Source organism: Pseudomyrmex gracilis, unplaced genomic scaffold (genome assembly GCF_002006095.1).
Source record: "Pseudomyrmex gracilis isolate BER0280 unplaced genomic scaffold, ASM200609v1 scaffold_98, whole genome shotgun sequence".
NCBI lineage: Eukaryota > Metazoa > Arthropoda > Insecta > Hymenoptera > Formicidae > Pseudomyrmex > Pseudomyrmex gracilis.
Genome location: NW_018020682.1, coordinates 339,637 through 357,999, shown reverse-complemented (window position 1 = coordinate 357,999; position 18,363 = coordinate 339,637). Strand labels below are relative to the sequence as shown.

Here is an 18,363-nt window from a genome sequence, read left to right as displayed (position 1 = left end):
TTCCTTTTCTGTATTTTCGACATGTTTCGACGCAAAATAATAAACAGAAGAAAATTCAAAACACTCTTGCGAGAAGCAAACAATAACAAAAAAAAATGTTTTCTTATATTCTCTCCGTTATGTTATAACGCGTTACTTCTGATTATTATTTTCAACGAAACGTGAGAGAGAAAGCAAAGGTGTTGCTTAAGATTCGAAAATCTGCTTATCACGCGTTAATATCACTCAAGTTTTGAAACACACGACGTAACGAAATCGATGGATATTATGCGGAGGTACACTCGTTAACTAGGAAGTGTAACGCGTGTCGGCATCGGATAGATTCTCCTAATTAATTAATTATGCAAAATCCGTTAATTAATCGGCGATCGCTTAGCGTGAAATGTTATGTTTTGCGCACATTTGCGAAATCACTTCTCGGACTTCTGCGTGGGGAAAGAGTTTTCCCTCGTAATCGCGAGGTGAGTTTTTTTTTTTTTTTTATATAATAAGCGCTACACTCGTTTTAATTAGCATGCGGCATAAAAGTCACGCGGTAACGTAACGACGTTACGCAAGGATTTTGTGTGCACCTCGCGCACAACGTCACGTACAATCCGCGAAGGCGTTAATTATCCCCGAGCAATGCGATAACCGGCGACTTATAAGTCTGCTTTTCGCTCGAGAGGAAAAATTACGACGGATCATTCAACCTCCGTGGAATTTCGTAGTATTTTTGCTCTCATATACCACCGTTACTTGCAATTAGCGTGCATACATTAAATTGAACGCTGCTTCTTAATATAAATTATTAAGCTAATAAGCGTTACAGAACGCTTCGGATAATGTGAATATCCGAATGTGTGTTGCACAACCAAGAATACAAAAGTTACTTTTTGAAAATCAGTTATGACTTAATGCGCACTGTTGTAATATCGGTAACGCAATATTTTAGTTCTGAATTTTACGCTGCCGAATTAATAAGCTTTTATTACTTTCTTCAAATTTCTACGTTTTAGATATATGTTGGCATATTTTATATTTATGTATACGATCGCTCATAAAACCATCACGTATGTAAATAACGTCTACATTTTTTTATATGACGGATACTTTCGTCAGCGTATCCGGCGCGATTCCGATCTCGAACGGAGATCGATAAAAGCTGATCGAGAGTTGTGGAAACGGATTATGTGATTGCGGTAAAGACGCGATCCGCATGGGTGTTTCTCGTCTTGTTTTATGGCCGGCCAATCGCGGCCTCATATCTCCCGACACCCGGGATCATCCATCAAAGCACCGGGAGCGAACAACCTACGTTTTCTTCGGCCTCGTCTCTGTCCTCCTACGAATGTCATAACCTTCGCGAACGTCACGACCTTACGTCGATGCTTCCGCGCGAGGGAAACGGGAGAAGAACCTGCGTTCTCATACGTTACCGCTCTCCGCGAACGAAATAGCCTCGGCTTCGTTCATCGATTTTCGTTCGTCGATGTATCTTTTGTGATTTGTCGGAAATATGATTTGATCCCGAGACTATTACCACCACTCCGGGATTGTATGTACGACTGTTTGAGTTGTTATATACTGCTCTCGCGATATGTACACGCGACGATGTTTTTTTTGACGAGCAGCGCACTTTATAAACCACTTTCATATTGGTATGTACATATTTTTGTACAAACATTGTGTTCGTAATAATTAAAAACGGGGAAAATAACTTTCTTTCTTTTGAAAAGAAATTAAATTTCACGAATACTAAATGTTTGAATGTAATATTTAAAAAAAATATTATTTTACAATATTCGTAATTATTATTAACGTCTGCTGTGGTCGCGTCGTACGTTGCAAAACGTTATTAATAAAATTTTAAGGTTCGATGAATCGGACAACTATAAGAGAGACTGATAATTAGGTGCGAGATGCCGATACTCCCCCCCGCTGCTTGCGTACGTTGCATGTACAATAACGTATGCACACAATGCGTGGAGTTTTATTGTTTTCCGGAGCTTCCGCGATAAACAGCGGAGTTCAATGACTCCGTCGGACTTTGCATGCCGACTCGGCGCGTACTCGTCGTGTTTGCCAAAGTAAGTTGATGATGATGCTGCTTTATTACCTGTTTATTCGTTTCCGTGAAATGAGTCGGCATCTTCTTAATTGGACTACACGATGCTCATGATAATGTCTTACGAATCCCGGTCACGCGACCACATTTTCGTCAAATAAATCGCTCCCGCTTTTCGACACAGTGCGCTTAAATCACGGCTCTGTTGCTCGAAATACAGACTTTTTACGTAACGCTTTATCTTTTACTTTGCATACAATGAAGAAGAGCATGTTCTCTCAGTGTAATAAAAATCTTTGTTATTTTGGATCTTAAAATTTTTGCGAAACTTTAGAGTGTGTTTTCATCAATACCGAACTTAATCATATAACATAAAAATTAATCTGATTTATGTAAAGATGTAATAAAAATTTCACACCGTGAAACGCGCATGAGTAATTTGGTAGACTTGGTAATTAAAGATGATTGCACTCTGAAAAATTGCAGGGCAATAACGACCGTCGCGCTCGAATCTGATTCTTGATGCACATACACTTGTCCTTAATGAGACGCACTTTAATGACTTTTTACGTGTTGTTGTCAAAGATAGAACGTAATGAGCCAATTGAACAATTTTTACTACTCTCGATTTTTTTTCGACTCTTCAAAGTAGCGGTGTGATCGCAAAAGAGATCACACTACCGTTGTTCTTTTCTCTCTCTCTCTCTCTCTCTCTCTCTCTCTCTTTCTCTCTCTCTCTCTCTCCCCCTCCCTCTTCACAGAAGAAAACATCTCAATAATACCAGGCACCAAAGCGGGAGTATATAGTACTCCAAGTGGTGCCAAGAGCCGGTAATATATAGCCCTTAAATCATCAGGCAACCGTGGATATATGGTGGCTCCATCGTCTAACCACTGCGTGGTAACCGCCTTGCAAACATATCAATCAGTACATTATATATGCGCTCTTAAAGAATTTCACAGCAACCTCCTCGTTAATACGATATATTTCGTCTCAATGTCCGTCATCGCGTGATCAAATTCCCACAGTATCGTTTTTAACTCTCGCATAATTCTCTTTTTTATTACGAAAAAGAAACTCGATACGCACAACACAAGAATTTTATATTTCTAATTAATGTGGACTAATAAATAAAACGAAGAGCGAGCATGTATTAACACATTGTTACATTTTTTATTTTTTTCGAACAGCTAATAGGATGAATTTTACGTATAATATCATTTATGTGTAGCAAGTCGTGAAAGTGACGAAGAAAAAAAAGAGAGAAAATATATAACGAGGCACGAGGAAGAAATTAATTGAACAGAGGATTGCAAAAGATATTCCGCGCAATTTAGCGCAGGAAACGAATTTTGTAAGAAAGTTGAAGTTAAAATTTTCCACGAAAGCGGCGATACAAAGAGATTGGTTTACATATAGTATCGACTTTTGGGTGCGATTTGGTTCTGCCTTCGAATATCCTTCTTTTCTGGATACGAAAAGTGTAGGACGCGGTTCGAGAGCAAAGCGACAAAGAAAACTCGCCGGGCCCGGCGAGCGAAGCGAGACGCACGCAACGTGTGCGTTGGCGGCGGTTTTGCAACGCTATGATACCGCGGCGCAACCGCAGCAGCAGCGGAATATCGCGTGCGTCCGGTTAATTTCTCGCGAACGCGCAGCGGGAAACGAAGAGGGGAGAAAGGGTAAAAATGACGTTCGCGATGTTTCTTCAACTTTTTCGCTTCGCGCGCCCAAAGAGACGTACCGAGCGACGTCGATGATACGGTGGGATTGTCTAGGCGGCGAGGAAAATGTCGAGAACGATTTTTCTCGCGAGACACACGCGAATTGAGTGCAAGCCACAAGAAATCCCGCGTTATTTTCTGATCATTCTGTGACTTTACATACGCACGTACATGCAACACAGAGACAACGGCGATGGATGTACATAGCTGCGGCAGTTACAGGTAAACTAATTTGCAAAGTCGCGGGTACCATACGCCGAGTATATGACTGTTCCCGAACAGGATGCGCGGAAATGCGCTTCTGGATAATTTCCACGGTTCAATTACCAACGAAATCGAGATTGCGAGAGAGCGAGAGAGCGCGTGTATCTCGCGCGCTGCGCACGGCGGCGCAGTAATGATTTCATATCCGAAAGCCGTTCCTACAGATTATCACGGTAATCAGGCGGTACTGACAGACGCTTTGAGAGAGTCTGGTAGTAGCGTGGCAGGGAGATGAAGTCGTATCGCGAGAAGCGGTAACAATGAAGCGCAATGATAATGCGTCCCGTGCGGTCGTGAATGGACGGCGGAGGACGAGAAGAAAGAATACGAGGCGGGGAAAGGAGGGGGAGAATGAAGACGCGCCGAGGATACGAAGACGAGATGCCCCAGGAGATCATTAGTCCACCTGGCCGCGCGGCCCCGGGTAACACTTAACTGCTTGACAAGCGTTGCGAGCCGTTATCGGTTTGTCTTTAATTATGCACGTGACCACGCATAAGGACTTACTCCCCTCCCCCCCTCCATCCTTCGTTCTTTGATTTTCGCTCGCGCTTCATTCGCGCAAAGACGTGTGTTTATGGAATTTAATAGCCGGTATTTATGAATGATTGCGTGTTACATTGCGTAATGTGTATATACCGCGTGTATAAAAAAAAGTGCGTACAAGTACATTTTTAGAGATCGGCGCGTATATTTTCTTTGAGAACAGACGCGTAATATGCAAGAAATATTTTTCCGTAAAAAGATTTCTCTCGCACATCACATTTATTATACAAATAGAAATAATTGGATATTGACGATGGAATAAAAAAGTAGATCTCCAATAATCCCCTAAGTGTCTCGGAGCCTGGCCGATTAAAACGTCTGCCATTGTCATCTTCGGAGAATCGTATCAGGCAGAGCCCGGAATGCCCGATCGATCCTCGGTTGCTCCGAAGAGAATGCGCGGCGCTGCGTTTGATTTATACGAGCTCCGTGTACGCACGCGTGCGTAAAAGAAGAAAACTCTGCGAAGAAACGACACAAGCGAAGAAAAGTGTATTACCTGCGCAGTTTCAGACGAAAAGATTGTTGCGTCACTTCTTTTTCGAATGTTGTTATATACGGATGCTAGAAAAATCAGCAGCCTTAATCGTGACTCGATACAATAGAAACGGATCCATTGTGTGTGTGCATGGACCACACAAATCTGCATACATACATAAACGTCTAACACACGTGTACTTTATTCGGAATTGCAAAGTTGTGCACAAGTTCGCGATTCCCGCTGTTCAAGTTTCGCGGGTCTGTTACACTTTCGCGACAATTATATTCTGACGATATGGTAAAAACTTTTTGCATTTTGTTTCCAATATATGAGAAACTTTTTTTCCCTCTCTTTCTTTGTAGGAGATATTTGATTAAAAAAAAAAAAAAAATCCTATTGCATTTAAGCTACTTTTCTATCAGCATTGTATTTTTTCACTCTCTCGCTGCTTTTGAGCAGCGTCTTTTGTGCAATTCTTCGCTGATGCAACACTGTGCTGCAAAGTTATTGCCCTATCGGCGAACAAGAGGCGGAGATTATTCAAGAAAGACGGAGGTTAGGCATGAACGGATCGGGAAAAATGAGTCAATGGTGGGAGGTAAGACCCGGCAAGAATATAAGATCATGAATTATCATATAACAGCGTGACTCCGAGCGGGCTCCGCGCGGCTCATCTGAATAAATATCGTATTATAATTAAAGGAATCGTTCGATTCATAAATCAATAAAGTCGGTTTATATATCAGGCCTCGCCTATATGATGTGTACCGATGTAGAGCCCCAGCGGACCCCGCACTCGCCGTGGGGGGTCCCCCTATATGCTAATGGCACCCTCTTACGATGACTAGAAGAGAAGAAGAAAGAAGGTAAGAGAGAAAGAGAGAAACAGATATAAAGACGCACAGTATCCGCGATACGTTCGTTCGTTTTGCGGCCCTGACCCGAACCTTCATGAAATACAGCTCCCCACGACCCCTCTCTTTCTCTTACCGGCACCGAGTCTCTGATCTTCGCCGACCGCAACCGCTTATCAATTTGTTACCGAACGCTGTTTGTTAAATCAAATCAAGGGCTCACACGTCGAGCCAATAAATAATCCTGCTTAATACGTGCCTCGAATCCTCGCATCTCCTTCGTAACGCGCTCTAGCTCTCGGTACGTTAATTACAATCGAGATCACAACCGGGAGATTAAACTAGTAAATAGACTAACGATACAAACTGCTATAAATTTGCAAAAAACATGTTTTTCTCATTATTGTTCGAATGAACATAAATATTTATTCAATGCGAAACAATTTTGACTGCTTGATGATTCGTCTAACGATTCTTTCCTCGACGCTACTTTTTGCCCGATATTATTCTCCGACATATGTATCCGGTGTTTCTGGTCTCTTTGTTATAACAAAAAAAAAACAAAAAAAACGATGTACGTGTGTCACCTTTACGTTTATTATGACGACTACGGACGGAGCGTGAACGTATACGGTAGTTTATTTGGGCGACGATGGGGCTCTCCGGTTTGCGGGCCCCGAACGAATTAACGGCACGGCCGCGATTAACAAAGGGCGATACAAATTAGATTAAATCGCCGTAGGGGGCGGCATCGCGGTAGAGAAAGGCGAATGATGATACCGGTTGATAAATAGACGAACGTCATGCGATGCCTAAACGGAGACTTGGTTCGGCTCTCCGAAATGGAATGCCAATGTCGACGAGATGCACAACACGGCACGATCTCCTTTTATCTCTCTCTCTTTCTCTCTCTCTCTCTCTCTCTCCGAGAGATGGAAAGATATTTTTTCTACCAATGATAACGACCGTAATTAACATCAAAGGACGCACGCTTTGTAATTTACGCATTTCCTCAACTTTACCGACGATAAATTACGAACAATTGCTGTGTCTGTGTGTGCGTGTGTGTGTGCGCGCGCGCGCAAGTGCGAGGGAAAATGGATCTCTCTCTGCTGTATATTATATTCGTGTTTTTCTTTAATTAAAGAGACGGCACGATTTTCTATATATTTTGGCGGGAAATAAATCAATGAACGAAAAGTTTCGTGCCGGAGAGATGCACAAGTCCCCTCGAGAAACGAGCGAATGTAGGTCTGCCTGTCTGCCTACGGGGTGGCTGCGACCACCACCCACCTTTCTGGAGTCCACATAAATTTCAGACACGCCATTCGGCACTATCATTATGTTTCCTCCGTTGACGAGAAGCGTCGCCGTAATTTTAACAAGTTCGTAGAAAGAGCGCAATTAAGAAAACGCGAGCGCATCGCTCGCTTTCCGGCGCCAGTGCATGGCTTCCTTGTGAAGGCCATCTTTTATTTATATACCGCCTACCTCCTCATCCTTTCCTCTCTCTCTCTCTCTCTCTCTCTCTCTCTCTCTTTTTCTCTCTCTCTCTCTCTTTCTCTTTATCCTTCTTTCTTCGCTCACGAAACAGAAACCACAAATTGTTCTCATAAGAGGAGCGGAGAGATGATCAAACATAATTGACATATAGATGCATCGTATAACAATCCTACAATTCTCATGATTTAATGCGCGTCGCCCGTAAGTGGTTCGTTATCATCGGAGAAAAATGTGCAATTAAAGAATTTATTTAATCTCCGCGAAATACTTATTAAAATCGGAAAATCATCTTAAAAATTATCTTATAAAAAAAACAAAGAAATCTTGTTGATTCTCGTCTTTTTAAAAGTAATCAATATTAATACGTAAGCAAATTCTTTGATTGTTCTTACCCGGAAATCGATTTACATCGCGATATTTCTTTGTAACGGGAAGAAAGAGCGAAGGACGAGGGGGTGTTGCGAGAACGAAAGGGGAGAAGCGGCGAACGGACAGAGAGATCGAGGTGGGCAACAGGACGAAGAGGACGAGCCACGATTCGACGAACACACCCCTCGAAACGTTCGGTCGGCGAGCCTGTTTCGGACGACCGCGGCCAATATTTAATTACGGATAATTACCGGTTATAATGCGCGGCAGATCGGCGGCCTGCCGTTTAATTGATCGGCTTTAAGGCCTGATTTGTGTATCTGCCTTCGCGTTCGTGCGATCCGTCGTTAAAGCCGGGGCCTCGATTTTTTTAATCCTCCCCGGGATCTTCTTGGGGCCCGGGCGTTTTGGTGCGTGTGCAGCCACATGCCCGTCGAACGGAATCACATTCGATCATTATTTAAAACTGCATTACGCAATCCACCCACCTAGTTGCCGCGCAGGTTTTATCGTTGTGGTGTTTCGAACACCGGTATATTCACGAATTAACCGTACAAGGGATCGTTACAAAGAGAATGCGCTGCGAGACAATAGGAACTATGTAAAACATTCGTTCGCTCGCTCGCTCGCTCGCGCGCGCGCGCTTTGGTACCGTGAGAAAGAGCCGGCGGAAAATTACTAACGCAGCAAATAACTTGTAGAATCGATGTTTTTTCTTCGACTGGTAATTCGTATTACATTATCATTGAATTGTCCGATTACGAGATTTAATAGAACACAGATTATTCTGCCTTTTTTTATTTTCTAAGAAATTACATTACTTGTTTTTTCTTCTCAATATACAAAACATTATATTTGAAAAGTATTTTACGATTCAAAGATTTTTTATTGTTTTTTCAATTAAAAATATTAAAAATCTAGAAAAATAAGTGATTAGAAAATAAACGCATAGAGTTATCGATGTGTGTGCAAAGAGCAGTCGCCTCGAGCAACAGTGAGAACCCCTGCCTCAATAAATAGCCGGCAGGTTGGTGGATGTTCTGCACCTTTGCGCGGAGGTGGAGCGATATCCTTCTGCGGAAGGAGAGAATGCGGCGGGAAAAGGAAGGAACGAAGAAGAAGAGATCCTGCGAGCGGAAAGAGAGATGCTATGGTATATCTCGGTTCGATCCTCTATTGCGTTATTATCGCATTATATTGAAACGTAGGCCACGAACTGTCGGAAGGTTTCCCTCCTCTTTCCCCTCCCTTTATCCCGCCGCGATGATCGCCATTCCGCTTGGACATGCGGAACACGAGTAAAAATCTCGTCGGTAATGCACGGAAAGTTCGGGTACGGTCGGCTCCCTTTGCCGAGGCCCCGAGCATGCAGATCCGACACGAAATATCATTAATAGTCGTTTGCCGGATGACCAAGCCCGGTAATCGGCCGTTCTGCGGTACGGGATCGGATCGTCCGAAAACCGCAACACGCCGGCGATACGGCATTGGCGGTGGCGGTGGTGGTGGCGGCGGCAGCGGCGGCGGCGGCGACAGCGACCGATACCGACCAAGCGTTCTAAAGCCCCGTTCACGTCGTAATTTATGTTCATGAACTCCACCTTGCTAAGTGCGAATAACATAGCACGGCGAGCTCGCTCACGGCGAACGTATCGCTCATCGCGTCGAAACAACGACGCTCCACTCTACTATAATTCTAATTCTTTTACCGTCGTTGAGAAATATAAGTGCGCGAAGAGCAGGAATATCCATATTTGTCTCTTGAGTTTTACAAATTGTGGAAAAAGCCAATTGATGAAAATTTACGAGCGAACACGACCGAGTTGCGCCTGTGTAGTCGCACGTATCATTCGCCGGTATCGCGTGATTGCAACAAAAACACACCTGGTGTGGTCAAAAGAGAACGAAGAAGATGCCGGACACGCGCGAGAAGGATGGAAGCGGACGATAAGAAGCGACGAGGAAAGAGGTGCGCGTAAAAGTTCTCTCGGCGGGGGAATCAGTTAAGGGTCCATTCTCAGCTCGGCGGTGGTGAGTCGCGTTTTTTGTCGCGGATTTAATAAGGCGTCGGGTGTGACGAGCGCGCAAAAAGATCAAGCAGAGGGGAATTTAGCGAAGGAGGTCGCGCAGAGATGAGAGAGAGAGGGGGAGAAAGAGAGAGAGAGAGCCGCGGGCCTTACGAATGTTCTCGGGAAGGGCCCGGCGGTCGTACACGAGTTTTTTTTTTTTTTTACGGCACTTCCAGCAAGTCGTAAATACGATCATCCGACACAATAACGCGGCAAAACACAGCGAGCGTGCGGCGCAAGAGTTGCAATGGGTCTAGTGTGGTGCATTGAAGGGCCCCGTAACGACCTTCATGCGGCGGCCGCGCCGTGTAGTAGCGGCGATTGTCGCAAGGTCTCTTTTCGATTTTCTTTCGTCGTCTTTCGCGCTCCTCGCGATGGGGAGTTCGCGTTTCTAGGTCCACCTGGCCCCACAAAGAGACTGACTGCGGCGCAGACCGGAAGCTAATCCTACGCACAATGTCCACTGCGACTCGAGACGACGCGTGAAGTTGCCTCCAGTGTCGGTGTCATTGTTCGCTTGATTGCTTCTGGGCAGCTCTACGACGCTCGCTTATGCGACTTTACCTTCTATCGAGCCGCGATTAGACTCGCCGCGTAGAGAAAAGTGTCGGGAGTGAGTTTCTTGCGGCTCTTTTTCGATGCACTTGGGCACCGTTCTCTCAAAATAGATAAAAGCAAAGTATTTTGAATATAAGACGTACAGTCACAAAAGTATTTTTTTTTTTTTTTTTTTTATCGAGAATTTACTATTTTACGCGTATATATAGGTTATTAGACATATTAAATTCAAAACTCAATTCCAACTTACAATCTCAATCGGTCGATTGTTTTTTTTTTTTTTTTTTTTTTTTTTTTTTTGGAAGATTAATAATTTGTGTAATGTAAAATAATATGGAAATTCGAATAAAATTTCCGTCCGATCATTTTTTTTGTAACCATGCAAATAACATAAATGTATGTACGTCGAGGCGTGTACAAGGCGTTGTACGATTTCAAAATGCGTTTCACAATCGAACGCAATCCCCGTCGCCACATCGCGGGGCGAACAAATTTCAACCGGCGCGCTAATAGAACTCGAATTACAATAATAAAGTGTCCCAGCGAGACGAAGTGGTGCCCATTAGTTACCTTCGAAGGTCTTGAAGAAGAAATAAACCTGCTCCAGATATCTGCTGGGAGAGTCGCCTTTGCAGCGTCATCACTCGCGGCTCAGGTTTCGATACAAAGAGACCACGCGCGAGAAGAAGAAGAAGAAGAAGAGAACGACGGTCCGAAAAAGTGGGCTATGTTAAATAATAGTGTTTCCGTCGATCGGGCTGTCGTCCGTTCTCGGACGCATAGTTCATTCATGGATTCGGCGCAGCCGCCACGTTCGACGGCGATCAAAGAATCGGAAAATAATAGGGGGAATTGGAAATTCTTTGATGTATAGTCACACCGACTCGGAGAGTTATATATTCAATTTACCAGACGATCTTTCTTTTCCAGCGTTTTCAATTGTTGCTGATGAAAACTGAACGAAGACGACAACGTTTCGAATTTATGTGTAACGACGTGAAGCGGTGTGTTATAAGAAAATTTATATTCAAATATTTGCGATCTCTAAGCACGTCGAGAGAATTTTCATAAACGCTCTTTCTTACGTTTCTTCGCTTGTGAAACAAAAACAAAATTCAGAAAACTCACACAATTGGGAGTCGATCGCGAGAAATTTTACCGTCGCTCTTCCGAGCAGTCAATTTTGCGCGATAAAGCCTCTCGCCTATCGAGCGGCTGCACGTTCGTTCACGGGATAAAACGAGGTGTGTCGTTCTATCGTCGAATACTTGGAAGAAGAAGAAGAAGAAAAACGGTATTCCCCTTGCCGTCCGACTCTTCAATCACGCCCCATCCACTCTCTTTATTTCTCCCGCTCTCTTAAAGAACAGAAAAATAACTAAGCGTAGAGAGAGACGCAAATCCTGTCGGATTTTCCTTTTGAGAAAACAGAAGGAGAGAGAACGAAACAAACTATCTACGAAATTTGCGTAAGGCATAGGAAATTAGTGCGGCGAGAAGCGACTGTCTGAGACAACCTTTCAACGGTCTTTCTTTTTTCTTTTTTTTTTTTATAAGAAGAAGAACGTGAGTACCTGCTTTGCTTCCTTAATGGGACTAAAGGACTGCCTGAATGGCGCCATCGTTTTCGCAGCGAGAAATGATGACGAACCCGACGAACGCGCAACTGTCCGCAGGTGCAGACCCACGAACTTTCGTCACGATGCGTTTCTCTGATGTGAGGTGACGAAGGTGAATGGACATCGCTTCTCCGGAGGAAGAACGGTCGAGATATATGTTAAGAAAGCGATGCCGTTTCTCTCATCTCCGCTCATTAGCGAATTCCGATTACTCTCACGCATTCCTTCACCGCTTCTCATATATGTATATCGAGAACTGAATGACGCGCTCGATCTCTCTGCGCGTATGCAAATTTATATTATGCGCAGTTAAGGATAGTTTCGAAGATATAAGCGTTTAAAAACAAAACTAAGTTTTACTAGAAACGCCGATGCGCGTCAATTTTTGAGCGGGTCTGGGAGACTCAGTTCACGGAGAGTTAACAATCCGTATTTGCGTTAGATCTCTCGTCGATCTCTAACCGAGAAGTTCCGGATTTCGATCTGCTAGACCCTCTTGACCATTTTAGAGAGAGGACAAAAGGACGCGTGAGAAGCCTCTCTTCGTCGAGTGACAACGTTTTCTTGCACACATGTCGAACGAGTTCGAGACCGGTAGCTGATGAGTTCACAGAAGAAGAAAAGAATCTTGTAACGGGATTATAGACGATACGAGGCATCTCATCGTAGTGCAGTCACATTCTGATACGCAACGGCAAAAAGAACGCGTACATAGCGTTCTGAACGACGCGTACGTTGAATAGACAATAATTAGAAAAAAGACGAGATTGCTTGCGTAACATTTCACGGAAGTTCATTTTCGAAAGAAAATTGCATATAAATTTTCGAGGAAGTCGATGGACTTGATATCGAGATGTTCTGAATACACTCGGTGTGTGCGCGCGCGCGCGCGCGCGATGAATTATCGTTCGCGGAAAGAATTTTTTTTTTTTTTTTATCGCGAAAACCGTAACGAATTCCCCTGAGTGCAAAATGCTTCTTCTCTCGCGCATCTTCTTGCAAATTAGATCGAGTCAGGATCGCGAAGGATTTCCGCGCGCGTGCGCGCTCGGTGCTAGTTTTTAGTTTCCGCGCGTTTACGTTATCTTTTCCCGACCAACGTGGTGATTGATCTCAACGCGTGAATGCGAGTTCTCTTTTTCCGACACATTCGAGAGAATAAACACACGGATCCACAGGTTGAGAATCCACGCAGGCGCCGATTCCCCTGTTTGGATTCCAATTATTCAGCGGCGTGTCTCGAAACTCTCAATTCTTCGTGAATCCTGACCTCGGACCTTTTCTCCTCGCTTCCCTTTTTTTTCTCCCCCTATCTGCCCCCTCATGGTCTCTCTTCCACTAAATTCTGCATAGGTAATGAACACGGGAAAAGGAAGCGAAGCAACCGCAAGATTCGTTGTCGCCGTGGACAAAAAAAAAAAAAAAAAAGAAGCATCATCCTTCATCTCAACTAATACTCGTCATTTTCTGCTCGATGGAAATATCCACCCGTATAATCATTATTTCCGGTTAAATAGCTTTGTCTTTCTTTCTCTCTCGTGCTATTGACTGATTCCATATCGCGAACAACGAGACGCGCCATTTTAGACGTGATAGAAAACTAATGTTGATGAAACACATGTATATATATATAAAGGTTTAACACGTGTAACATTTTCAATGTGTTTTATACATTCGAGTAATAAGTAAAACGACTCGAACCCTGTTATTATAAAAAGCGTATAAAAACTCCGTATAATTTCAACGGAGAAAGGACGGAGGGTAAATGCGATGAGGATGATAGCAATGTGCAGTACCCGCATGCAAAGTACAGGCGAGGAACGTAAAACAGAACTGTTGCCCCGTCACTTGCGCAGGTATATAGCAGCCGAGTAGACGAAAACGTCGAGAGAAAAAGAAATTCTCAGATAGACGACGAGAAGAAAAGAAACGGGAGACATACATAGTGAGAGAAGAAGAGAGAGGTGTATTTCGTCAGGGAAGAGGAACAGAGCAAAGAAACGTGGAAGTGGCAGAACGAAGAAGAAGAAGAAAGTAAAGGCCCCGGGCGAGGTCACCCACCGCCCCCGCCCCCACCCTTCACTTCCCTACACACCCTGATTATCCGCCGCCGGGGGCGGGACGCTCTGTAATGAGCATCGAAGAGGTGCTCAACCTACGACTGGTTGGTAAATTTCCTAGATATATATATATATATATATCTAGGATAATTATATATATATATATATATATATATATATAATTAAAAATTTTTTTGACAATAAGTAAATTCTCTTTTCTTTATATTAAATAATGTCAAAATATATTACATGTGTATGTGAACACATTACTAAATGTTACAAATTAAAATTGATAAACATTATAATATATTAAAAAATAAAATTAAAATAAAAATTAAGAAATAATATTTTAAGTATCAAAGTAATGATTCTCGAATACTATTTTCGTTTATAAACATATCTTATTTAACAGACAAACTATATGTTAAATAAGAAACAAATAATACACACACGTATATATATTGGACGTACAAATGAACAAAATAATAATGTAAGTTCAACACTTTGTCAAAAGTTGATTTGGGAAATAAAGCATTCTTCTGACGAAGGTGGCCGGGGATTAGGGATGGAACATCAGGAAGCGGCGGAAAGGTGACGCGGGGTTGAGCGAGCGTTTGAATAGCGGAGCACGCCGTGTCGTCGGCTGTCTGCGAAGATACCCGGATGATCGAGCGATGTTATTTTAAGTTTTCCGTAGGGGCCCTCGCCGCCCGTCTTGCCCTAATCGGCCTGTCAGCCGCCTCCTCCGTATAGCTTAGGGTCGGCAAACCACCCCCGCAAACGTTTAATACATACGCGCGCGCGCGCGCGCGCGACACACACGCGCGCAATTTCACCGATCGGGAGAGCAGCCCGTCTGACACGACCCCCCATGAACAAGATTGGCCCTTTTTTTTTTTCTCCTACATCGAGATTCGCGCCCGAGGATTCATGCCCCTCGTGGGGTGAGATTCAAAACGCTTTACACTCTCATAACCGGAACCTGTTGATTCGACACAACCCTCGAAAATCCCGATAGCCCCGAAATGCGCGGGATCCGGCGTATACTCGTTTAAAAGTGCCATGCTAACATGAGTAATTTTGTTTTTTTCCTCCAAATGGCAAAGCAACGGTTTTCTTAGAAACGAAAAATACGGCAGAAGATGAAACAAATACAATAAATAGAAGAAAGAAATCGGTGTAGAATATTATTTTATGCGCGCTTAGATATTAACGATCTGACGAATCGCGCGTCGGTGACATCCGTCATCATTAGTAACGCAAAAGCCAAATCGACTATTGCAACTCGTGTTCACAAACGCACGATAAACTGTGAAGATGGAGTTGCTTCAGGAAAGTTAGAATGCTCTCGCAGGGCTGCGCGCGGTTCGTTTGATGGTCTTCTCTCTCCTTCCCTCCGTCCCGAACAATCCACGTATTTCCACCGGATGGTCGTTTACACCATCAGGTTTGGTGGCACATATTATATACACCGAGGAAAGAGAGGAAGCAGAGAGAGAGAGGGAGGGAAGAGACTGAGAGAAACGAAGACGAACGAAGTCGAAGACAGAGCGGGAAAGAAAGCAAGAAAATTAGAGTGAGAGACAAGAGAGAAAGAGAGACAAACCGTTGCTTTCTTGAGCTCTCCGGCTTATTGCGTGATATTAGCCACGGTGGCTGCCGCCACTGCTGGGATAATCATAATCTCGAAAGGGAGACAAAACACAGGCCCCGAATCGCATAACGCTGAATTTTACGACTTCTGGCATAGAGGAGACGCGACCGGATGCAACGCGACTTTTTATGCTCTACTAACAGCCTCTCCCCTGAGTTGATATCATGTCCGCGAAGATGAACGTCTTTTCGAAACGTCTTGTCCGACGTCGTCGGATTCGTCGTGGCCGTCAGTGAAGCGAACACGAAATTGTCAACGAACAAAAATGTAAAATAAAACAAAAAGTCGCCAAGCTAAAGATTAAAAATAGAAAATGAAAATTGTGAAAACTACCTGTTTGCAGACGGTGTAACGACGACTTAGGAAATCTTGTTACTACAATTCAAGGTGTATGTGTGTGTGTAGACGTAAGCGAGTAACTTTTATTGCAATAGCAAATAGTTGAGTTTTGCTCGGATTTTTAATATATTTACTATATGAAACCAGATAAGCATTAGCACACACATACACACGCACGCACTTTCTCTTTCTTTTGACGCAGTCACTTTTTTTCTTTTTCTATCCGTTCTCTATTTGAAGCAGGAATTATTTCAGGAATTCGGTTCAATTTACGCGTTTGCATAGAACGTACGTGCGATCGAGCAGACGCGTGCTATATAAAAGAAGCAGAAAGAGCGAGCGAGCGAGAGAGAGAAAGAGAGAGATAGACCGAGCACTCAGCGGCGTTACATGTTACATTGCGTTTCGCAACGCCGTATGAAATCAACGGGCGAATGAGGCACTGAATGGAAGCGAATTACGCGAGTCAAGACGGCGAGCCGAGTCAACGGCGCGCGATTCGAAGCACACACACACACACACACATTACACGACTGCGTAATAGGAGAGGAATATTTTTTTCACGGAAGATACTGAATAGAAGGGTTCCGCGACGATTTTTGCAGTGGCGGTAATACGGTCATGTAATCTCCGGGAAATTGAGATCGTGAGTCACTTACCGTAAGGTCGTTCAGCGAGCAGTTCGCACGAGTCTGTAACAGAAAAAAAAAAGAAACATTTGCATTCGATCCAGCGTTCTCTGGCCATAAGTGGGACGATTAATTATTTTCCGGCCTTTCGAGTCTCTCTCTTGACGGTGCGATCGAGATAAGACATCGCACGGTATATTTCCATACGTACGTAGAGATCGTCGTAATGATTCAAATGTTTCGATACAACAAACTGACAATACCGCAAACACAACGGTACTCGTGTAAAACCGAGCAAACATCGTTTTCCGCACGTACACGTTTAGTGTACAACAAAAGATTATATTCTCTGTCTTCGGTTCAATTCATCCATTCGATCTTACGGTAATTTTACATCCGCGATTAAGCATAAACTCAACGATCTGTTATACGACGGCGCGCGATGCACACGGAACTATCATCGCGTGAGGTTTTCAATTGTCATAATTTCGAAATAATTATCTTTTACTGTCCGCTGTAATAACTTATATTTCTCTCTCATTTCGAAAGGATTAACGAACAAGGTTGAATCGCATATGTCGGAAGCCTCGGAGAAGTTGAGTTCGCATTGAGAGAAACAATATGTATTAAATTACACGCGTCACGTCCCCATAAAAGAAGAGCCTTCGCGGATTATCTTTGCCGTTGGAGTTTTAATTCTCATCCTCTCAATGACACAAGTTAGCAGCGTCGCTACGCACATTGACATGGTCCGTTCATCCGTGACGAACGCAACGCGCGCGCGCGCGCAATCGTGATTCATGTACGATATAATCGACGCAATCTCCGGCGGCGACTTTATTCAGGCTGACCTTTTTTTTTATCCCCTTCTCCTTCCCGCAATTTGCATACACGTTCAGAGAAAATTCTCTCGATAATTTATCCGACCGCAAATCTCTCATCGCGATGCTAAAAGAAGCCGATCGCCGGTAAGTAATTTCTAACCGCGTCGCGTGAGAGAGTCGCTTAGTAATTCGCGCAGTAATGGCCACTTTAAGCCCAGTCCACGTCAAAAAAGATCGCAAATCGCATAGATCGCGAACGAACGTGCGAGATAAAATATCGTCAAACTCGAACAATGATATCGGTTTGGTTCTGGTTGATTTTTTTTTTTTCGCTCGATTTGACCAAAGTTCGATTTATTTATTCCGATGGATCTTTTGCCGCTTATATGGACCGAGCTTTACGCGAGAGTGCGCGCGTGCTATGCTCGTTAATGTATCGCGCTAATAGTGTCATGGCGCATCTCCTGAGATCTAAGGACGGAATCGAATCGGATTTGAAGATACGCGTCGTACATACGGTGAATCTCGGGTAAAAGTGAAGAAGTTTTAAATGATATCTCGACGGACCGGGACACCTACTAACTAAAGCCGAGAGATCGGCTAGCTGCGGGAGCCGGTAAATGTCTCACTCAGGCCCCGCTCGTACACGGCTTTAATGGAAGCCGCTAGGTAGGTCATCGGCTGTCATAAACGCTCGCCTGTTCCGAGTTTCTTCGACGGCGCGGAGCGTGTGTTAATAGCCTCATTAGATACCGCGGCGCAGTAACGTAACACTCCGCGCGCGCCGCCGCCGCCGCCGCCGCCGCCGCCGCCGCCGCTACC

At 44.0% G+C, this 18,363-nt stretch overlaps 1 protein-coding gene across 4 annotated transcripts in view; it reads right to left on the bottom strand.

The window, feature by feature from the left end:
- The window catches only part of LOC109855772 (POU domain, class 2, transcription factor 2-like), a 110,939-nt gene that overhangs the window by 68,742 nt on the left and 23,834 nt on the right, over window positions 1–18,363 (bottom strand). For 3 of the 4 annotated variants that reach the window (XM_020430344.1, XM_020430347.1, XM_020430348.1), the window contains exon 2: window positions 16,748–16,780. The exons of the other annotated variant lie outside the window; for it this stretch is intronic. In XM_020430344.1, coding sequence (XP_020285933.1) covers window positions 16,748–16,780 — 33 coding nt within the window. The remainder of the gene's footprint in view (window positions 1–16,747; window positions 16,781–18,363) is intronic. 4 annotated transcript variants of the gene reach the window in all.